Below are 24,425 nucleotides of genomic sequence, written 5' to 3' on the forward strand. Positions count from 1 at the left end.
TCAAAACAATGGTCAGGATCTTCATGGGAGTGTAAACTGTAAGATAACAAGACTGAAGGCATTTCAGTGAGCTCATCAATCTTCAGCCGGAATTACTAACATCATCTTTCAACCTGGGCTGGGTTTAAAATTTATGTAAATATACAAATTATTCTTATTTGGAAGCAAGCCCACATTGCTTTCAAAGTGTAATAAGTTGAATAAAGTTCAATCAGAATGTTGGTGTTGAGGATTTCTTTTCCATTTCCAAAGGATGTCATAGAGAAGGTGCAATATAATGTGGGTTAATGGGTGTACTCAGTTACTCAGGGAATAATGATCCTCATTTTAATTTGTGGCAGCCAGAAGCTAAAGTCCTGGTCAAAGTCTGGAGGTAAGTGTTGCCAATTTATAAGGATATGTTTCTGCCAAGATTCCAGCTAGTCAAATCCAACAGACTTCTGCAAAACAGAGACAAGTTGTTAGCACATATGCCATTGTGGCACGATGAACATGATTCATCATTGGCATCAATATTAAACCCCCCTTCCCCTGCCACCACCTCAGGACAGAGGTGTGTGTACGTGCGTGCGTGTACGTGTGACAGGTGTGCATGCATGTGGGATGAGTTTGGGGAAATCTCAAGGAAAAAACAAAACACATATGCATATAATGGATTTTTACAGCAATGAGCAGTGAGGGGATGAGAGCAACCCACCTTGCAGAATAAGGGTGCTTCATTAACATTTTTTAAACTATGTTCGTACTGTGCAATTGGAATAGGACTTGTATTTAACTGTTGTCGGCTGGGTTTCCCCAAGACCAGTAAACCTAGCAATGGCAGTTCCAGAATGCAAATGCTTTTTAGCAACACTCGCTGTGCGCCAAACCTCCTGGCCCCTCAAGGAAGCCTTTGGCTTTTCCACTGTCTCTCTCCCACCGCAATTCTCAATCTCTCTCCTCTCAGTAAACAACAACCTGGAGCCTGCTGCACCAACACTAATATCCAACCCAACATGCCCTGACCTGCAAGTGTGGTCTGGCCAACGTACAACATAAATTCAACATTCCCTCCTTGATTTTGGCTTTCAAATATTTATATTCCCAAACTCAATACCATAGAGTTTCACGGAAGACTCCCAAATATTGGAATAAATTGCAATACCAGTTAGCCGAAATTCAAACTCGTACTGCTGTTGGAAAATCCCGTTTGCTAAAAACACTGACAAATAGATCTTGCTGTCACTGCAAAAAGTGTATCCTTTGTAGTAAAATTCTTAATAGCAATTATGGATGGGATGTCCACTATGCAGCCTTCAAACAAAAGGCTAAAGCAGAATATCACTCAGATTCTCGCATCCATGTCAGAAAATTATGCATTCGACTCCACGACTTGATTGCAAAAACCAAGACCAATGTTCCAGTGGGGTACCATTGGAGGTGTCACATTTGGATGTGTCGTTAAACTGAGACTCCAACTGCCTCTTTGTAAAAGATGTCATGGCACAATTTTGAGGAGGAAAATTTGATTTGATTTATTGTCACATGTATTAGTATACAGTGAAAAGTATTTTTTCTTGCGCACTATACAGACAAAGCATACCGATCATAGAGAAGGCAACGAGAGAGTGCAGAATGTGGTGTTACAGTTATAGCTAGGGTGTAGAGAAAAATCAACTTAATAAAAGGTAGGTCCATTCAAAAGTCTGATGGCAGCAGGAAGAAGCTATTCTTGAGTCGGTTGGTACGTGACCTCAGACATTTGTATCTTTTTCTCAACTGAAGGTGGAAGAGAGTATGTCTGGGGTGCGTGGGGTCCTTAATTATGTTAGCTGCTTTGCCAAGGCAGCAGAAAGTGTAGACGGAGTCAATGGATGGGAGGCTGGTTTGCGTGACAGATTGGGCTACATTCACGACCTTATGTAGTTTCTTGGGGTCTTGGGCAGAGCAGGAGCCATGCCAAGCTGTGGTACAACCAGAAAGAATACTTTCTATGGTGCATCTGTAAAAGTTGGTGAGAGTCACAGCTGACATGCCAAATTTCCTTAGTCTTCTGAGAAAGTAGAGGCTTTGGTGGGCTTTCTTAATTATAGTGTCGGAGTTAAGAGGGGAGTTATTCCCCATGCCCTGGTTAATATTTATCAACATCACTATCTGGTCATTACTACATTGCTGTTTTGTGCCAAAGTGCTACGTGCAAATTGGCTGCTGCATTTCCTACATTGCAACAATCATCGCTTCAAAAATATATCACTGGCTATTCTGCTATTGGGAAAGGCACTATATAAATAAGTCTCTCTTTCGAACAGCGCTTAGCTATTAAGGGACAAATACAATTCAATCAGATGGCAACTGGCATTTGGACCAAATGACCAATCCTGGCATCTGGCTATGGAACTATTCAGTCTCATGAAGGATAACCACTCTATATGTTCTCATGTCAGAGTGCAGGAGATCAGAAGTGACTAAAACAGACGTGCTCTTCAATTCTGCCTTCTCCTTTCTAATCTAGATTGGATTGATCTGTTCGATTCACCCCACTGTCCTCACAAATTATTAACAAAGATATCCTGATAACGAGCCCACAAAGTTAATCACTGCTAGGTTCCTGATTAATTCAAATGCAAGAAGAATGTGTAAGACTTCCTGTTCAATCGCAACAAACCTGGTGAAATACTCTCTGTCAGCAAGTGTGGTAGGGCTCCTTGAACCTCACCATGCAAATACCCAAATCCCTCCCTGCATGTTTGGCTGCTCGAAGGAACTACCCGGCTGTCTGAACTGTGCCACCTGCTCTGGCAAGCTCTGCTTGAAATCTCTACTTATAAAAACACAAACCACCTCATCACCCCCAGTGAAGAACATTTCCATTCAAACATACAGCAGAGTTTAGGAACATAAAATGACTAGAAAATGGCGAACTCACCCTTCTTCCATGCCTGCCAGTGGACTCTGCGAGAGTTTCGCTAGGTTTTTGGCATAATCTTCTTCAATTTTAATCCTTTGAACAGAAAAGAAAAAAAAACATTTTTTTTCCGAAGTGATGTCCCTTGCAGCACAAAAGGATGGTTTCCTAATTCAGTGCTCCGAGACAAAACACTGCACAGTGGGCCCACATCAGAATATTGTATAAACTCAAAACATATTCTGTAAATACAAGCTTTACCCTGACCATCTGTGCTCAAGACGAACAGTGCACCCTTTATGCAAACTGGGGGTTAATTGAATAGCTCTGCCAAAAGGCCAGCACAGATATAATGGGCCAAATGGCCTGTTCTATTTTATATTATTCTCCGATCCTAAAAGCAGGTGCGCCGAGTGACTGGAGCAAGATTCTCTGCACCCAACATCACAATACCGACTCCAGATCTGACAGGGAACACACAAAGGAAATCAGCAATCAACCCGAACACTTTGGTTTTAAAACTAAGTACGTCTGGTGATAAAACCACAATTACATTTAATTGAAAATGTTTAACTTCATAACAAAATTCAGCAATCTGAAACATTATAATCACATGCGTGTGCGAAACATGTCATGTTTCTATCACCCAATATACATTTAATATCCTTGCGTCACAGTTCAAAAGATTTCCAAGGAATCATACGGAAAATATTGCTCAGTTTACAACTCAAACAACACTGCATTCACGCAAGTTTAAAAATTCTCAAAGGATCAGTGGTTAATGAGTTATTGAAAGTTGCTCTTCCGGAAGATGTTCAACAATGATCAATTTGTAAGCTCGTCTTCTTAATCAATAAACACCTCTCAATAATTGTGCTGGGAAGATCTTAGTCTTGGGAGCTCGGCAGGGGCAATCTCGCAACATTTTCCTTTTGGCTACGAACAGAGGATAACAAACAAACAGACGCAGGCACTCAGTCCCAATTTTAAAAATTTGAAGACTGTGAAAGCCCATCAAAGGATTAGAATGGAGTGGGTATTTAAGAATTACTCTGCTCCAGTCAAGCAGGACGATCCACAATGATGGGGCATGTTTCTTGATTATTCTGCATTATTGCACAGAGCAAGCTTATATTGATAGAAATGTGAAATTGATGATAACTGTGGCTTTCTATGGTCACGAACTGTGAAACAAAGTAAGTTAATGGTTCGTATCTGGCCTCGGCTCTTTGCCTTTGGAACACTGAGGGAGTAAACAAGTGACTCACATACCCTGTTCCGATCACAAAGGAATATCACTGTTTCACCCTTGGATTACACCATCATATTGTTAGATAATGGGCAGTATGCATACACCTTGGAATGTAAGGTGTTTAGTTCAAAGTTTATTTATTAGTGTCACAAGTAGGCTTACATTAACACTCAATAAAGTTACTGTGAAAATGCCCTCGTCCCACACTCCGGCATCTGAGGGAGAATTTAGTATGGCCAATGCACCTAACCAGCATATCTGTCAGACTGCGGGAGGAAACCGGAGCACCCGGAGGAAACCCACGCAGACACAGGGAGAACATGCAAACTCCACACAGACAGTGATCCAAGCCGGGAATCGAACAAGGGCTCTGTGCGACAGTGCTAACCACTGTGCTACCGTGTCGACCCTAGAAGTTCAGACTTCTTACAGTGTTAACAGCATAATTAACTGACCAACTATCTCAGGTAAGACTCCAACTTTGTAAATGCAAAGCATGCTGCCCACAAAGTTGCTGCAGAAGATTGTTCAGCATCGAGTGACTGGATTCAAACCAGGCAATTTAAAAGAACTAACGTCCAAGACAGTTGCAAAGTCTTCTGGAATTTTTACATTGACCTTGCTGAGCAAACCTACAGGACAAATTGCAGAGACATTCCTTAGTTTGGCATTTTTTGCACTTGTGATGGCGTCAAGCTAGCTCTGTCTCCATCTATGCTGATATTTTGGTTGGGGCATAGATTGTTGGTTATGCACGGGAGGATTACTCTTGACTACCAAGACTAGACTGGGCTGGCAGGAAGTGGCTGGAATGCATAACATGCTGAAAAACAGATAATCTTGAGAGAAAAAAAAACAGCAAACAAAGCAGTCACCCTGACCTATTTATAATTCAGGAAGTGGCTGTGGGGAGTCCCACAGTGGGAAAAGTGAAATCAAAACCAACTGAAATAAATGCTGATTAATCCAAAAATGTGGATTGTCCAAAACAGCTGTGGATTTCTTCAAATGTGTTGGTAGGGAATATCTGTACAGAATGTATCCATCGATGAAATATAAAAGTGCTGCTCACAATTGATATTTGACACAGTTCATTTCAGTCGCTCCCACTGGGAGGGACACTGACTGCAGTGGCTCCTCGATCACATCTCACCCCAAAATGGAGAGGTAAATTGAGTGGCACATAAAACAAAGAGCTTACCGGGTTCTAGCCTTGTGGGAACTTTAAACCAGCCCCTATATGTAATTATCTGAAATATCCTGTACCAGTGAAGCTCATAATATGTTTACAGCTCATTTCCCCCCTAGGCTGTGGCCCTCAGCAAATGTACTGCTCTACACACCCCTGGGCTTCCACACTCAGCCAGCCAGCCCTGAGAAGGAGATTGCAGGAGGTAAGCATAAGTACAGAGGTAGATGAATAGATAGTGGGACTGTGAACCTAGCTGGCAGCCCAGGCCTATGCACTTGCAGCAGTAAATGTCTTGGTGCGCTCGGACTGATTGTCAGAATGAGCTCTCCTGTCGCAGATCCTTGTCAAGAGGCGAGCACGGATCAGGAAATTGCTAGTGTGCTCCCCACTGTTACAATCTGCACGCCCAGCATGTGACGCTGGGAAAGCACATTCAGAATGTCTGTCACAATTCAGTGATTCAGTCTCACCTCAAGTCAGCAGGCTTTGGTTTCTCCTGGGGCTCGAACACTATTCTGAGTGAGTGCTGCACGGTCAGAGGTGGATAAGACGTTTAATCAAGGCTTTGTCTGCCCTCTCAGTTGATTGTAAGAGATTCCGTGGCTCCGCTTTGAAGAACAGGGGAGCTCTCCCAGTGCCCTGGCCGATGTTTATCTCTTGGCCAACCTCACTACATGAAGGGATTACTGGCCATAATCACATTGGCGTTTATGGTATCTGTCCAAATTGGCTGCTGAAATCTTACAATGCTACAAAGACCGCCTTCAAATGCACTCTGGCTGTCCTGCGGTTGAGAAAGGCTTTATATAAACATACAGCCAGGATTTTCCAGGCCCCCCTCACCTCGAAGTGTATTTTCCAGAGGCGAAGGCAGTTCGCCATTGGTCGTCAGCAAGATTGCCAGTCCCGCCGACATCCAAGGTGTTTTGATTGGCTCACCCATTCGACCGGGGGGCTGGGGGGGCTGGGCTGGGGGGTGGTGGAGAGGTGGTGCAGGGTACACTTACAGTCTCTCTATCTATTCATCTATCTCTATACTTCGGCAGGACCAGAAGATCCTGCTGGTTGGATGAAGCTGGGAAATCCCACTCCAAGTCTTTCCTTTTCTCTCGAGGGTACAGAAAACTGGAGGAAAATGGGATTGCGCACACATCATTAGCTCCACTTATCTTTATATCGTCCATGCATGAGTTTCAGATCTAACGCTCAGTCATCACATTATCTCAGAAGAGGATATTTCATTCAATCCGTACAGCAAGCTGTCTGGATATTTCCTAAAGGCTGTGAATTAGTGCCAAACTGGACATAAGCTTTCCCCGTCATGCCAAAGTAGCAGACGTCCTGAAAATCCACAGCAACAGCAGCACAAGGAAGATAACTAAGTTGAACAAGTTTAGTATTCAACGTACAGTATCAGATAGCTTTTTGCCAATTCCCTCTGCAATGGATAAAAGAGGGTGAATAATAATTTATCATCTTAACACGTGGCCCAATCCCTTCATTCCCACACAGCTCACAACTGGGCCACATCCCCAAGGAAAGGCATGCTTTCAAAACACTTTCACAAATCTCAGTTGCAAACATATAGGTGACGTGTTCATGCGATTACCTTTCCCTAATAAACTCTGCCATTTCTTTCTGCATTTGTTTGCCCTTGAGCTGTTTCACCAGAATAATCTCAAATCCGGTAATCGTGCTATTGCTCTGGGTCTCCTTTCTGTCTGCCTGTTGAGAAAGCGGGAAAAATGAGTGTTTAAAATGTACATCTTAATTTTCATTCAATTCACTCGGGGAGCTTTATTTGCGTCGTGCAGTGCGCTGCCCGAATGCTGACACGTTCAGAAGTTGTAACCGCTATTGGTTCACTTTTATTGGATGCTTCCTGTTGAAGTCCAAGTTTCACATCCCACTCTGTTCTGTTCAACCTGCCTCGCTGGTCACTGGGAATTTTGTTTGCGCGTCCGGTTAGCCACGAAGTTGGACGACCAGACAGGCAAAAGTGAGTGGCACTGGAGAAATTAAAACGTTACAAAACAAAAAGCACGCAGTAAAAGAGTAAACTTATCCTGCCAGAAGAGTTGGACATTTTGTTGTGCCACTATTCAGGGCTCTGTGACTATTAAAAATCGACAACACAAGGGATTATGGGGAAGAGAGCAGGAGTGTGATGTTGAGAGAAAGGATCAGCCATGATGATATTGAATGGCAGAGTAGGCTTAAAGGGCCTATATTTCTACTCATCGATCTACATTAGCTGTACCTCAATGGATGCACTCTTGCCTATGAGTCAGAAGCTTGCCAGTTCAAGTCCCATTCTAGGTCCATGCACACAAAATCTAGGTTACGCCAGTGCAATATTGATAGAAATATAGAAAATAGGAGGAGGAGTAGGCTATTCAGCCCTTCAAGTCTGCTCCGCCAATCAATAGGAGCATGGCTGTTCCTCTATCTCAACAATATACTCCTGCGCCCTCCCCATATTCCTGGACACCTTTAGAGTCTAGAAATCCATCTATTTCCTTCTTAAATATATTCAGTGATTTGGCCCCAACAGCCTTCTGTAGCTGAGGATTCCATAGGTTCACCTCCAAGTGAATAAATTTCTCCTCACCTTTGTCCTAAGCGGCCTACCCCATATCCTGAGATTGTGACCCGCTTGTTCTAGACCTTCCATCCAGAGGAAATAAAATCCCTGCATCCAGTCTGCCCAGCTCTGTTAAAATTTCATACATTTCAATTAGGTCCCCTCTCATTCTTCCAAATTCGAGTGAATACAGGCCCTGTGAAGCCCATCTCTCCCCATACAACAATCCTGCCATAAGAACATAATAACTAGGAGCAGGAGTAGGGGATTCAGCCCCTCGAGTCTGTTCCACCTTTCAGTACAATCAAGACTGATCTCACCTCAGCTTCAACTCCACTTTGCAGCCCGTTCTCCATAACCCTTCAACCCGTTACTAATTAAAAAGCTGTCTATCTCCTCCTTAAATTTACTCAATGTCCTGGCATTTACCACACCCTTGGATAGTGAATTCCACAGATTCATGACCCTTTGAGAGAAGTAATTTCTCCTCATCTCTGTTTTAAATCTGCGACCTCTTATCCTAAAACTATGACCTCTTGTTCTAGATTGCCCCACAAGAAGGAACATCCTCTCCACATCTACTTTGTTAATACCTTTTATCATCTTAATTCCTCAATTAGATCTCTCATTCTTCTAAACTCTAGAGAGTATAGGCCTACACTGGTCAATCTCTCTTCATAAGACAAACCCCTCATCTCTGGAATCAATCTAGTGAACCTCTTGAATGCCACTACATCCTTCTTCAAATAAAGGGACCAAAACTGTACACAGCACTCCAGGTGTGATTTCACCAATGCCTTGCAGGAATACTTCCTTATTTTTATATTCTATTGCTTCAGCTATAAATGCCAAAATTCCATTTGCTTTCCTTATTACCTGCTGTACCTGCATACCAGTTTTCTGTAACTCATGCACAAGAACACCCAGATCCCTCTGCATCAAAGCACCCCGAAGTCTCTCTCTATTTAGATAATAAGTTGCCTTTCCATTTTTTCCAATCAAAACGGATAACCTCACACTTATCCACTTTAAACTCCATCTGCCATATTTTGGCCCACTCACTTAACCGATCTATATCCATTTGCCATCCCAGGAATCAGTTTGGTGAATCTTCACTGCACTCTATCTATGGCAAGTATATCCTTTCTTAGATAAGGAGGCCAAAACTACACATAATTCTCCACGTATGGTCTCACCAAGCCTGTACAGCTGCATAAGAACATAAGAAATAGGAGCAGGAGTAGGCCATCTAGCCCCTCGAGCCTGCCCCGCCATTCAATAAGATCATGGCTGATCTGAAGTGAATCAGTTCCACTTACCCGCCTGCTTCCCATAACCCTTAATTCCCCTACCGATCAGAAATCCATCTATCCGTGACTTAAACATATCCAACGAGGTAGCCTCCACCACTTCAGTGGGCAGAGAATTCCAGAGATTCACCACCCTCTGAGAGAAGAAGTTCCTCCTCAACTCTGTCCTAAACTGACCCCCCTTTATTTTGAGGCTGTGCCCTCTAGTTCTGGTCAATCAGCTGCTGCTGGTCAATCAGCAGCAAGACATCCTTGCTCCTGTACTTGGAGAGTACTGCACTGTCAGAGATAATCTTTCGGGTAAGATATTAAACGCAGACTCTGTCTGCCATCACAGGTAGACTTAGAAGGTCCTATCCACCACTCAAAACAGCAACTTCTACCATCAGACAATATTTATCCCTCAGTAAACATCCAAAGATGTGTAGGTTAGGTTGATTGGCCATGCCAAATTGCTACTTAGTGCCCCAGGATGTGTGGGTTGGGGGATTAGCAGCGTAAATATCTGGGGATACAGGGATAGGGCCCAGGTAGGATGCTCTTTTGGAAAGTTGAAGCAGACTCAATGGGCCGAAGAGATTTTATGAAAAGAATTCACTAAAAACAGATTATCTGGTCATCATCATATTGCTGCTTAGAGACTTTGACCTGTAAAAACTGGCTGCTACATTTCCTACATTACAGCCGTGACTACACTTCAAATATACTTCATTCACTTAGTGATATCCTGAGGTAATGAAAAGCGTTCTATGATTACACATCTCTCTTCCTTTCAATGAGCACCTTCTCACACACCTCACTGCATTCAGCTCAAGGGCTGGGATTAGGGTCTGCAGAGTCAGGGGCACAGGGGAGGGGCAACCTAAAGAGAGATAAGAGAAAACAGCTTGAGAAGAAATAAGCAAATGAAAAGACAGCAAGAATGAGAGAAATAAAAACACAGAGAGATATTTTAAAAAATGAGAAAAATAGATTAAAGCTGAAATATTTGGCTCAAGCTTTGATAATGAGAATTTGGAGAAAGATAACACTGGCGTAGACACTTTCTATCCTCACCTTCCTCGGCTCTGTCAGTTCTTTGCTTTTTTTAATATAAATTCGAATATTAAGGTCACATAGCATTCAATTTGGAGACAACTTTAATTCTCTACAAGTTTTAGACTTTTCTACTTAAACCTATCTCTGAGCCAGTGAAAAAATGCCACAATTCTGATGGAAACACACACACTGAACTAGCCATCGTTGGGTTGTAAAAAAAACAGCTTTGACAAAGGGTCATCTGGACGCGAAACGTCAGCTCTTTTCTCTCCTTACAGATGCTGCCAGACCTACTGAGATTTTCCAGCATTTTCTTTTTTCATCGCTTGGTTGTAGCTGGATACTCTGCAAACGAATGTCTAGTGTCCTCTGCTAGCCCCGATTCTACTCACGAGCAAGATGGTGAAACTTTCCTTACCCAGAAGTAGTCACAGTAGCTCCAATCGTCCCGTTTGAGCAACTGCTGTTCCGGCATTGTGTCTGGATGCGGGAAGGTAACGCAGTTTATCTGTTTAAAAAAATATATATATATTTTCTTTAAAACCATGAAACAAATTTATCAGAAAAATATAAATGGGGAAACTTTCTTTGCATTTCTTACACTGTTTGCATTTTAGGCAATTTAGTCTGGGACAAATTATAGTATTTCTTTAATCAGCCGTATGATGCCATTAATTATCATGCTCCAACATTACTCTTGAATAAATTCTTCAATGCTGCAATATTTCTTCGAAGATCTTTGTCATTCCCAAAAGCTGTGATGAGAGGATGGTTCCACCAAGCCTTCACTGCATCTAAATAACCAATCTTCATATCCCAGCCATTGCAACGTTCAGTCGCATAGAGAAAGACAACAGCTGGGTGTGGCAAGTGGCTTACATTTCATCTCTGTAAAGCTTCTCCTCTACCACAAGGCTCAACTCGGAGTATGATTAAATAACTCCACAATTTGAACAACATGCAGGAAGCTCATCATCATCCGGGCGAAGTGACTCCTTGACACTGGACTTCTTACTTCTTCCACCACCATTCCCCGCCCCCCCCCCGCAACTTCACCATCCACCCTGAGCCTTCATCCCCCCACCCTGTCACACCACCATCCTCCCACACCATCACCAATACACATCCACCTACCCTCACCCATCACCAACAATGTGCCTGCAGAATGTAATATCGACAACTCATCAAGGTTCCCACCCCCAACATGCACCAGAGTGTGGTGACTAGGGATTTTCACAGTAACTTCATTGCAGTGCTAATGTAAGCCTACTTGTGACAGTAATAAATAAACTAAACTAAACCATCATCAAGAAAGGCAAAGGCAACAAAAGTCATGGGAACACTATCACTCCCAAGGTCACTCCCAAGATTACAGACAATACTAACCTGGAGGTGCCAGTTTCCACACTATGATTGAGTAACAATCCTGAAACTCCCCATCAAACCTCATCATGGCAGCATCAGTACCACAGGGGGTGCAGCAGTTTGAGAAGGCCCACTACCAACTCCGAACACTAAGTTTTGGCCAGTAAATGCAGCCTTGCCAGCAGCTCCCACATCCCAAGTATAAATTAAAAGGAAATGAAAACGATCACCACCGACTCTCTCATCTTCCAGCCATGCACACTTCTAGAAGCTGCCATTGGATAATAACCATATGGTGAGATCTCAAGCTGTGTGTCTCCTAATCTACCTTTAAACCTGTCTCGCTGAGATGAACTACAGACATAGATTTGCGGGTTAGGTGGATTGACCATGCTAAATTGCCCCTTAATGTCAGGGGAACTAGCTAGGGTAAATACATGGGGTTATGGGGATAGGGCTTGGGTGGGATTGTGATCGGTGCTGACTCGATGGGCCGAATGGTCTCCTTCTAACCAGACCTCTATGGGTCAGTAACTGCACCATATGCCGCAGTTCATTCCACATGGACTAATCAAGTATTTATTACTTCTCCCTTACTGCTTCTGCTATGTAGTGTTAATTAATGGTTAGTTAAAATGTTGAGAACCAGTTAAGTTTAAAGGGCAACATTAGTGTTGGTGTAAATGTGATGAGTGGAGGTATTTACCACTCGAGATGGACTCCCATTTACAATTGGCGTCATTACCATACATTCCAATAATCACTAAATCTCCCATCATTTCAAAACAGTTCACTCAATAATTACTTTTGAGGTGTTAACATTCCTATCAATGTCCCATGGATATCAACATGATGAATAGCCATTGATTTTTGGTAGCATTAACTGAGGAGGGAAAGCTAGCTTGGGTACTTGGGAGAACTCCCTGTTTTTCAATGGATACCAGGGGACCATTAATGGCCACCTGGACAGAGGGTGACAGGATGCCATGTTAACTTCTCAGTAGAAATTCATGAATGAATGAAGATTCATGCATGAAGAGAGTGAAGATGGCAAATGAAGCTGCAACACAAATGTGCGCTTTGGGCATAAGACTGTGATCCATGAAAATGACCCTCACAGTGCCCATTTTACCTTCATAAAGGTCCCAGATGACCATAGGCTGCTCTCCCCTTTGAGGGGGAGAGCTGACTGGTGGTGATTTTGACCGGAGGATCACCACACCTCAGGCGAGGGGTAAGGTTGAGAAGGTGGGTCCTTCATGAATAACCTCAGCTGGTACGGGAATTGGACCCATGCTGTTGGCGTCACTCTGCATCACAAACCAACCATCCAGTCAACTGAGCTAAACCAACCTTCACAAAACAGGAACAAGGACCATAATTTGCCATTAGCACCTCGAACAATGTAATACTTCTGAAAAACAATACATCTTTTGACAGTTGAGGGCACAGGACTTGAGCCCACAACCTTCCAATCTAGAGGCAAAGAGCATGGCCAGCTGAGATAAGCTAATACATGGAAGCCAAACAATGCAGCAGAATCATTGAGTCTTTCTATTTTACACTCCAGTTGTTCTTGGTTAAAAGATGCCCTGCAACTGATTGAGTTTGTTCATGTGCTACAAGGATTCATTCCTTCAGTTATCACTCCAATGGATTTGCTCCTACAAGTGAGATTATGTAGAACTCAAATTGTTTAGAAAGCCAGATGATGACATAAAGTAAGCCACAAGGAACTCATTTTAATTCCAATCCAAAAGACTGAAATACACATTTCTTCATCACTAATTCTGTGAGTTCGACTCACAGAATTAGTGAAATGGGATTGGGTATTCTTACTTTGGTTCCCGATGACAAATGCCGCTGCACAGAAAGCATTCTTTTTGTTTTATCACAGCTTGGTTTGGCTTCTGTTCTGCCCAGGACCACAAGAAACGACAAAAGGTTGTGAATGTAGCCCAATCCATCATGCAAACCAGCCTTCCATCCATTAACTCTGCCTGCACTTCCTGTCGCCTCGGCAAAGCAGCCAGCATAATTAAGGACCTCACACACCCTGGACATTTTCTCTTCCACCTTCGTCCGTCGGGAAAAAGATACAAAAGTCTGAGGTCACGTACCAACTGACTCAAAAACAACCTGCTGACACCAGACTTTTGAATGGACCTTCCTTGTACTAAGTTGATCTTTCTCTGCACCATGACTATAACACTACATTCTGCACTCTCTCCTTTCCTTCTCTATGAACGGTATGCTTCGTCTGTATAGTGCGCAAGAAGCAATACTTTTCACTGTATACTAATACATGTGACAATAATAAATCAAATCAAAATCAAATCAAAATTGCCTTAACTCAGACAAAACAATCATGTCATTCAGGTAAGGATGTGGCACTGGTATTGAAGCCTTTTAGATTGTTCTAAAGGTACATTACTGGAACAGGTTATGGAAAATCAACTCTACATTTAGCCCATGCTATGTACCCGTTTTGTAATCTTCCTGAGCATGTAAAGCGTAAAAATATCCTGCTCTGCATCTGCGACATTCTGCACCGTACAATGCAAGAAACAGAAAAGAAGATGAATTGTTCAAAGGAAATGAGATGACAAAAGATTTGGGCATACCAAGGGATAATGTCACCCTCTACCCCAGAGGGCACAGTTGATAACTGAGTTCAGGATGGAGATCGATAGACTTTTGGGCACTAACAGGATCTAGGAATGTGTGGATAGGACACGATAATAGAGTTAATGCGGCAGTTTATTGAATATGGCAGAGCAGGCTCAATAAACCATAACGCTGACAGCTGCCCCTATTTCTTATATTCTTAATCAGAGAGATGCTTCTGACATTGGCTAATCTACAACTTTCAAAAATTCAGTGTTATATTACTGGCCCCCAGAGTAATGTCATCTCAGACAGGAATTCAGTTTCAGCCCCTACTTCAAAAACGGCACATCACACACTTGGCTCATTACACTCACTGACCATTAATTAAGTAGGCATTCTTTTGATTTAAATGGCTGAATATGCATGATTTGGTACCTTTATCTGTTGTACCTTATTACCTTCAATGTGTTTCTATTACTACTCAATATTTTATCTGCTCTGCTGCCTGGTCCATTTATCTATCAAAAATGAAAAGTAAAGCTCCAGTTTTTGTTAGACATCTACACCAATAAGTGGCAGCTACATTCAACACAAACAGCCTGTTTTTACACTTGCCCCCAAAGGAAAGTGTGTTTAGTTCATATTGGTGGCGATATTGAAGTATTAACCTCTCCTTAGCTCTGACCAATTCCATTCTGTCCACTCCCCTCTCTAACTATATAGTTAACTATATTTCTATCCCTCTGAAGAAGTTCTGAAGAAGTCACATGCACTCCAAGCATTAACTCTGTTTTTCTCTCTCTACAGATGTTGGCAGCCCTGAGTTATCCAGCGTTCTCTGATTTTATTTGGGATGAAGTTTGTCTTGGGCAATAGTGAATTGATCGTTTTGATCTATTGCCGAAGACCAACTCGAACCCCATTTTCCCCTTCACCAACGGAACCGGAGAGTAGATAAACTTTAAATATTCATCATAGAATCATGGAATCCCCACAGTGCAGAAGGAGGCCATTCAGCCCATCGAGTCTGCACCGACCACAATTCCACCCAGGCTATATTCCCATAACGCCACATATTTACCCTGTTGATCTCCTGACACTAGGGTCAATTTAGCATGGCCAATCAACCTAACCCTAGCACATCTTTGGACTGTGGGAGGAAACCGGAGGAAACCCACGCAGACACAGGGAGAATGTGCAAACTCCACACAGACAGTGACCCGAGGCTGGAATTGAACCTGGGTCCCTGGCACTGAGACAGCAATGCTAACCGCTGTGCCACCGTGCCGCCCAATTCAATCAACATCCATATTGAAACAAGCACTTATAGTTGTTCAACAATCGATTTCTATTCTGCCTATGTAGCGCTACCCACAATGTACAATCCAGGCAGTGTGCTATTGGTTGTGTGGCAGAGTGGACCTATTGCCTGCCAATAACCAATGTCATATGCCAAGAGTGGGCACCAATGACTTTGATCGGACAATTCTGCCCAGGAGCATTTGGCATTGAGCAGCCTCACCGGTAGCCAGTCAGAGTTTGCAAGTAGGTTTTTGGAGGCTTTTTGTGAGGGATGGAGGGACATTACTGCTCCTCTTGGCCCCAGAAAAGTCAACTCCCGGCTATCCCAGGTGCTTAATCCCTTGCGGACTTCCCCAAGGGATCATTTCATCACCCTTGGCCTTTACCTCCTCCAGCTCTGAGGAAGTCCAAATAGATTTGCCACTTCCTGAGATCAGCCTATAGAACGTCCTTCCCATTGGTGTTAAGACCTTGCTCGTCAAATTAAACTGAGGCATAAACAAAAAATGGTACAGCCATTCAACCACTTTCATCAGGCTAAGAGATGGTAATCTCATGAAAACCTACTGTACCTGTCTGTACAGCCCAATGCTGCATTGTATAATGCAATCATCCACTGATAATTGCATCTAGTCTTTCCTCGTCTGCAGGTGGCAGCATTAACAGGGGGTTCACCTGTTCCCTATAACCAGGCACAGACTGAAACTGCTGGATGGGTTCGGAGAACTTGCTTGTTATCCACAACTCTAAATAATTGCTTTGAAAAGTGAGGAAAGATCGGCTCCACTTCCATCCTCAACCAGGGAATTGTATAGTTATATCACATACAACACATCTCAGGATAATTTCCACGGTACGACCAGTGGGGAACCAAGTTCTCAAGAAGCACAGGACAGAGAATTGGGGTTACAAAGTTGTAACTCTGTCTCTGACTCATGCTCAAGTTGAATCTGATGTCTTATGGGGGCCACACAATTTACCCCATTAAATGGTTTTTGGTATCAGTTCAAACACAATGAGGGCCCAACGTATATTTTTATGATACATACATCAAAGCATTTAATCTATTATGTGCACTATTTTTAGGTCATTTATTTGTGCAGACTTCCTTTTTGCAGTTATGCACCTCCAATATTAGGTTCCCACCATGCTGTAGACAGGAACAGAGTGTTACTTCACAACTCTCAACTGGTAGCAACCTTGCAGGCGCTGCTTATACTGCCAAAAACAATTCAGCACCCTTACTTACATTGAAGTGCAGGGAACTGGACTGGTATTTGCGAGTGAAGAACATAACCTTGTTTCACTGTAGATGCCTTGACCAACTGGCACCAATTTAGCCTTGCTAACACTGAATAGAAGGACTCTCAAAATCTGCAGAAGTGGACCTCAACATAAGCACCTGGGCAGGCCCAAGGGAAACCTCCAGCACTGGACTGCAGAACATGCAAGGTCAAAGGGAAGTTGAATCATTGAAATATAAACTGTGAACACCACATCACTTCGGCTGCAATTATGCTATTGAGGGAGGCTGATAATTCTGGGGGAAGGAGCTACCTCTGCTTATAGAAACATCCTGAAATGTCGCAATAAAATTCTTGATTTCTCTGCCTAAAGGCAGCTCCAACCCTGGGCGCCACAATCCTCACGATGAGTACAGTAAGGAGACAGGTCCCAAACCCACCCCAGCCAGAATAGGGTTTGAACCCCATGCTGTTGGCACCATTCTGATTCATACTGGCCTGGCACCCCAAGGAGTCGGAGTTGCTGTGGTAACATGCACTTTTACATGCATGTTGTAGTCTGGAACTATGGCTAATGGTGGTAGAGGCCCATCACATGGCTGACCAGGCATCTCTCCTATTCTTAACTACCTGTCATTGGCGTGTTGGAAGGATTTACAAGTTGGTACTGAAAACGGTTGGCTGCAGTAAGAACACACCTTCTTTGGTCATCCAGTTATGGAGTGGGACTTGGTTGCAAATACTAAGGGGGCCAAAAGGTATACATTCAGGCTGTATCCCAGGTTAGTCTCATTCCTGCCTGATAACTGGCCATTTCACCTCCGCCCAGCAACCTCTGCAAACATGACCCATTACTTTTCTCTTTATTCTTTCATGAGATGTGCTAGGTCCAAATTGCTCTTGAACTAAACGGCTTTCTCGATCATTTCAGGAGGCAGTTAACAGTCAACCACATTGTCATGGATCTGAAGTCACAGGTAGGCCAGACCGGTGAACCAGGAGGCTTTTAACAACAATCGATGATAGCTTCATGGTCACCATAATTGAGGCTAGCTTTCATTCCAGACTTAGTAACTGAATTCAAATTCCACCCACTGCCATGGTGGGATTTGAACCCGGATCCCCAGCTGATTAGTCTGGACTTCTTGACCAGTTCAGTGACATTCCCACTATGCCACCATCTTCCCATTTTCAAGATGTGGGGAATGCTAAGATTTTCAGTCCAGATAAACTTAAACCAAACCTGGAGCATTTAATTAATCTTTCATTTTACTTATCTGCAGTTGGTTGAATTTGTGTCTTGTTTTTAAGATTTGCACTTTAAACAACTCCTATGTTCAGTGTTGCACTCGATGATCTCTGTGCATATTCCAATACTCCGCAGGTCTGTTCCTAGCCAATTATTTAGCTAGTTCTTTCTGACTGCATTAGTCAACACAATAATTATCTTGGCACAATCTCCCGGGAATGGCAGGGGAAGCCCTATTTGAAGTCTTGGTTGTTTTCATTATTGCTGCAAGCAACAAATGTACAGAGATTCTTCACCAGAAAATATCAATAGGAAGGTTGTATCAAAATGATGGCTATTGTGTCACTTTTCATTGTATTTCTTTGGCTTCTCCATAGTCTGAACCTTGATGTTGTTCAAGAACTTCAATGTATATACATGAGACTTAATAAGGATCACCCTGATCTAACCAACCCAATCAACTTAATGCAAAATTGCTTACTTTGAATCATCTGTTCATTTGAAATGCCATTATTTATAAAAGTCCTGTACTCTGAATAAAATTGTTCAATTTATATTATTAGACAACTAAGGCCATAATTCTCCAGTCTCGCACGCCCTGCTACCACTGCCAGTGAGAACGGACAATTTGGTGCTCAGCCAAAACTCCATTCACTGCAGCGGGACTGGAAAATCTTTTTTCTCCTCCAAATTATTCCCTTGTCTTCTAAGGAATTCTCCAGCTGCTCACACTGGTGGGATTCTCTGGTCCCGCTGGTGATGCACCCCTTACCAGGGGTTTCCTGGTGGAGTGTGAAGGCTTCAATTCACATTGACAGCGGTGGGACCAGAGGATCCAACTGCCAGCAAATGGCACGCCACCTCCCGCAAAAAAGCACTGAGGGGAGGTCAAAGAATCTCGTTCACTGTCTCATGTTTGTGTATGTGGGACACTGCAGTGTCAGCAGTTTTTAAATAGGTGTCCAAGCAGCATGTGATGAAACTGTGAGAAGTCAAGTCTAAGTTGACCCTCACTGAAGCTCACACACATGCAACTCCTTCTAGGAAGGTCTCTGGAGTGGCAAAACAGGTCGATTTCCTCCTGCCTCTTGGCCAGAGACTCTAAAGCCAACTACAGAAGCCAAACACCACTCCAGTTATTGTCAGCCAAGGCTGAGATTCAAACCCAGCAATATCCAAGTCTAATGTCTGCAAGTCCCTAACAATGCAGTCGTCTTGTGAAGCTTTCAATTCTTTTAAAAAAGCAGTAATTCAGGTAATTGGATGGGTGAGTGAGTTAGAACTTCAACAAATAGGACACAGGTTCAGATCAACAATTCTCTATAGGTTGGACTTTCCATCAACTGGAACAGTATGCCAGTGGAAAGGACAACCTCAATGGATGAGACAACATTCAGTAAAAAGCCCAGTGGCAGCAGCAGCTCAAGCCTGGTAACTATTTCTAAAAACAGGAAATGCTGGAAATACTTAGAGGATCAGATAGTCTATATGGAAAGGCGGAGTTAACATTTCACATCAATGACCTTCTCCCTATGATAGTTCACACTCTACTCCACTCAAGATGCAAGCAATTCTACTCATCGTGTCCAGCATGCCATTTTGCCTGTCTCACATATGTTATACATAATATTAATTTTAAACACTATGTCCATTTAAGCCCAAATTCTTTACTGTAAAGTTCCACGGCTACTTTTGGAATAGGCAGTGTTTTACCCACACTTTTGCGTTCCAAAAATGAAAATCTGCAAGTTTTTGTCTGAGTTGTCCTGATCCTTCACAAACTGTGCGGGGTAGGTGGATTGGCCATGCTAAATTGCCCCTTAGTGTCAAGGAGACTAGCTAGGGTAAATTCATGGGGTTATGGGAATAGGGCCCGGGTGGAATTGTGGTCGGTGCAGACTTGATGGACCGAATAGCCTCCTGCACAGTAGGATTTTATGATTCTATAACCTGTGCTAGGCCAGGACCTTGCTGAGAAACAACATGGAAATGCACATTAAGGACATAGAGTTGTGATATTCAGCCACGAAGCACAGCAGAAAATGTTAGTACTGTGCATTCAGATGAATTTTAAAAGGCATGTGATATATTTACTGCCTTTGACACTGGAAATTTAATTTTACAAGTGTGGACTATCATTCCTTCAGAACGCAATTTCTGCAGAATTAAACACAAAATGCTTTTTTAAATTTTTCTTTGTTCCCTATCACATCTTTCTTTACCTCAATTGCTCTTGATGTGCACCATTTTAACATTTATTTTGATATTCTCATTTCAGCTTCCTGGTATAGACTTAGTAGAGTTTCTTCAATCTAACTGGTTGATGAGTAAACTGTTGCTTGCCCTGTTCCCATATTCCACAAATCCCCTAGAGATTCGGAGCAAGATTAGGTCTGTTCTGCCATTCAATAAGGTCATTCAAGGATCTCTGGGAGCCATAAATTGCTGCTCAAATGCCCACTAAAAGTCTGCGAGCAGCTGTAAGCATTGTTAACAGGAAGCACCATTTCTTCCGTTTAAAATCTCAACCGTTACATAAACTGGGACACTGTAACTTCACATTCTCCAATGGAGGAACTGCAGTTTTGCCTACAATACAGAGAAAGCCTATGTTGTAACAAACTACTTTTTCGCTTGCAGAATTGCAGTATATTTTTTTATTTTACAATAAAAACCATTGTAAAATCAAAGCATTATCATAAACAGAAAATGACTTTAAAATGGTGACCTGTGGGCTAAATTATTTTTTCAGCATTTCAGCTGAAGATTATCCTTGGTTTTGAATCCCTCTGTGTAGTACCACAGGAGATCAATAACTATGAATAAAATTTAAACAGAAAGATAGAACAGCAGTGATAATAAGAGTCAGACAGAATTGTAGCTATTGCCTGCAGTCATTTTTACAATACAGTGAAAGGTCACTGAGCTTAAATATCAGCTTATTCCATGCCTTTAATCACATCATTGCATTTGGCAATTTGATCATACAAGTGTCACTTGGTGCCTAAGACAATTTAAAGATTTAATGTGACATTTGTGCCATTTGTTTAGTTCAAGCAAAATTCCCTTGTCAGAAAATCTGAATGATTTGACAATGAATGGTATTGATAAGATGCTGAAATAAAAATACTGTTTAACTTGCTGTGTGTTACCGGCATTTTCTGTTTTCATAGAATAGAATCATAGAATCCCTACAATGCAGGAGGAGGCCACTTGGCCCATCAAGCCCGCACCACCAACAACAATCCCACCCTATCCCCATAACCCACGTATTTACCCCGCTAATGCCCCTAACACTAAGGGGTAATTTTTTAGCATGGTCAATCAACTTAACCCGCACATCTTTGAAGTGTAAAGTAAAAGTAAAGTTTAAACTAAAGTTTATTAGTCACAAATAAGGCTTACATTAACACTGCAATGAAGTTACTGTGAAACTCTTCTACTCGCCTCACTCTGGCGCCTGTTCGTGTCAATGCACCTAACCAGCACGCCTTTCAGATTGTGGGAGGAAACCGGAGCACCCGAGGAAACCCATGCAGACACAGGGAGAACATGCAAACTCCAACAGACAATGACCCAAGCCGGGAATCGAACCTGGGACCCTGACGCTATGAGGCAGCAGTGCTAACCACTGTGTCACCGTGTGCGAGGAGACCAGAGCACCGGAAGGAAACCCACACAGGGAGAACGTGCAAACTCCACACAGTCACCCAAGGCTGGAATTGAACCCGGATCCCCAGCACTGTGAGGCAGTGGCACTAACCACGCTGCCCTAGAATTTTCTTCCAGGAATGGTATATTCGATGGCATAATAACTTGACAGGCATGTTATAAAATGAACCCTGCAGGCTGACCAGAACAAGAAAAGGCCCGAAGAATTCTTGTCAGGTCCTGTGGGTCAGGATTTAAGCACGATCACCTACACTGCAATTCAGCGAATGATGAACTTCTGAATATCAGAAAGTTGTACAGGCATTAGAAACTGTTTCTAACTTCATCACCTCTCAGACTGATGTGTGGCCCTTCAGGAATGACAAGAGTCAAATATTATACCGAACACTTAAAGAACCACAAACTTCAAAAAGTGGTGCTCCATAAACCTTGCTCTCAGGTCACTCCCATTGCAGGAGGGAAATGGGCTATCACATCATCCAGTTTCCCTGTGTTTGAGCAAGAGAAGGCGAGGAAAATTACTTCACTTTAAGGTTGTCATCTTTTGCCAAGTCTGGCATTAATGATACAGTAAGAAGTCTCACAACACCAGGTTAAAGTCCAACAGGTTTATTTGGTAGCAAATACCATTAGCTTTCGGAGCGCTGCTCCTTCGTCAGATGGAGTGGAAATGTGCTCTCAAACAGTGCACAGAGACACAAAATCAAGTTACAGAATATTGATTAGAATGCGAATCCCTACAGCCAGCCAGGCCTTAAAGGTACAGACAATGTGGGTGGAGGGAGCATTAAGCACAGTTGGGGCACAGTCTTAGTTGGGGAAACCATGCAGACGCTATGACAACGGATGAATGAACACCACTCGACAATCACCAGGCAAGACTGTTCTCTTCCTGTGGGGGAGCACTCCAGCAGTCACGGGCATTCAGCCTTGGATCTTCAGGTAAGCGTTCTCCAAGGCGGCCTTCACGACACACGACAGCGCAGAGTCGCTGAGCAGAAACTGATAGCCAAGTTCCTCACACATGAGGACAGCCTAAACCAGGATGTTGGATTTATGTCACATTATCAGTAACACCCACAGCATGCCTCCTGGACTTGCAGAATCTCACTAGCTGTTCTGTCTGGAGACAATACGCATCTCTTTAACCTGTGCTTAATGCTCCCTCCACCCACATTGTCTGTACCTTTAAGACCTGTCTGGCTGTAGGGATTCGCATTCTAATCAGTATTCTGTAACTTGATTTTGTGTCTCTGTGCACTGTTTGAGAGCACATTTCCACTCCATCTGACGAAGGAGCAGCACTCTGAAAGCTTATGGTATTTGCTACCAAATAAACCTGTTGGACTTTAACCTGGTGTTGTGAGACTTCTTACTGTGTTCACCCCAGTCCAACGCCGGCATCTCCACATCATTAATGATACACCCATCGGCAATTACAGATGTTTCCTTACATCTGTAAGTAATAGGTGGCTTCAAATCCGTTTAAGCGTGTCATTTGGGGTTGTTCCCCTAACAATTAGTCTCTCGCTAAGTTGCAATTAGGTTTGATTTAGATTGCATAGCCAAGGAGTCTGGAAGATTATATATAGGGCTGTTTCAAACTTTTACTCTTTCATTCAGTCTTAGATTACAGGACAATGGGATGAAAAAAGAAATTTATTCAGAGGTGGGATAGGGCCAGTACATAAGGTGGGGACATGGGGTTTGATTGTGATGCATACTTTGCAAAGAAGGACATAGAAAACAAATTGGCCCATTTTAAGAAGTCTGATTCATGTCTCAGAAATCTCTGACAAACTGTTTTAAACTCAGACTGTACATCTTCCATTACAATGGAGCATAATCCTATGCAAACATTTACTTGGCAGCTTTCCCGCAGATCTGACCAGGGGGTTCCCTGTATGTGAACTAAGTCCTCGCAAAGGTTACTTTTCACCAACCCTTTCCACTTCCAACAAACCTCTTCTGGATTGAGTTGGGATTTGCACCAATTAAACATTTAGACCGGAATTTTACGGCAGGCCCGCCCCGATTCCGGGGGCGGGCGAGGCTCAGGGAACCATTGGCCTCGGGCAGGATCGTACGAACCTTGGGCGGACATGCCGGTAAAATCCCACCCTTAAAGTTTATTAGTGTCACAAGTAGGCTTACATTAACATTGCAATGAAGTTACTGTGAAAATCCCCCGGTTTCCACACTGTTCGGGTACACTGAGGGAGAATTTAGCTTGGCCAATGCACCTAACCAGCATGAATTCGGACTGTGGGAGGAAACCGGAGCACCCGCAAGAAACCCACGCAGACACGGAGAGAACGTGCAGATTCTGCACAGACAGTGACCCAAATCAGAAATTGCTGAGGCAGCAGTGCTAACCACTGACCGTGCTGCCCTATTGTGTGGAGCAAAGCTTTCCTTTTTCAGGCTCATCACCTGGATGAAAATAAAGCAAACCTTTCACAACTATTCAGAGAATATTTTCAGGATCAGTGTGCGAAGGTAGAAGAGGAAGCCAGCTTCTGCTGCATATGACACAAGAGTCGAGCATAGGAAAATAAACAATGGGCATGGATAGCTTGCTGTGCATGCAATGTGGTAGGTCAGTGTGGTTTCTCATGGAGTTCTCTTTGCGCTGCACATCACTAAACTATCGCAAGCTTCACCTGCTGTTCACTAAACAAGGCTTTGTCTGTGCTGGGAGCTGCTGCTCCAGGAAATGACAC

General features: G+C 43.1%; 1 protein-coding gene across 40 annotated transcripts in view; it reads right to left on the bottom strand.

Annotated features, from left to right (window-relative positions):
• Nucleotides 1-24,425, bottom strand: part of gas7b (growth arrest-specific 7b) — a 718,490-nt gene that overhangs the window by 65,486 nt on the left and 628,579 nt on the right. For all 40 annotated transcript variants that reach the window (XM_078225370.1, XM_078225385.1, XM_078225378.1 and 37 more), the window contains 3 exons: nucleotides 10,679-10,768; nucleotides 6,938-7,053; nucleotides 2,906-2,980 (listed from right to left, as the gene is read on the bottom strand). In XM_078225370.1, the coding sequence (XP_078081496.1) occupies nucleotides 2,906-2,980; nucleotides 6,938-7,053; nucleotides 10,679-10,768 (281 nt within the window). The remainder of the gene's footprint in view (nucleotides 1-2,905; nucleotides 2,981-6,937; nucleotides 7,054-10,678; nucleotides 10,769-24,425) is intronic.

Source organism: Mustelus asterias, chromosome 12 (assembly GCF_964213995.1).
Source record: "Mustelus asterias chromosome 12, sMusAst1.hap1.1, whole genome shotgun sequence".
NCBI classification, from domain to species: Eukaryota; Metazoa; Chordata; class Chondrichthyes; order Carcharhiniformes; family Triakidae; genus Mustelus; species Mustelus asterias.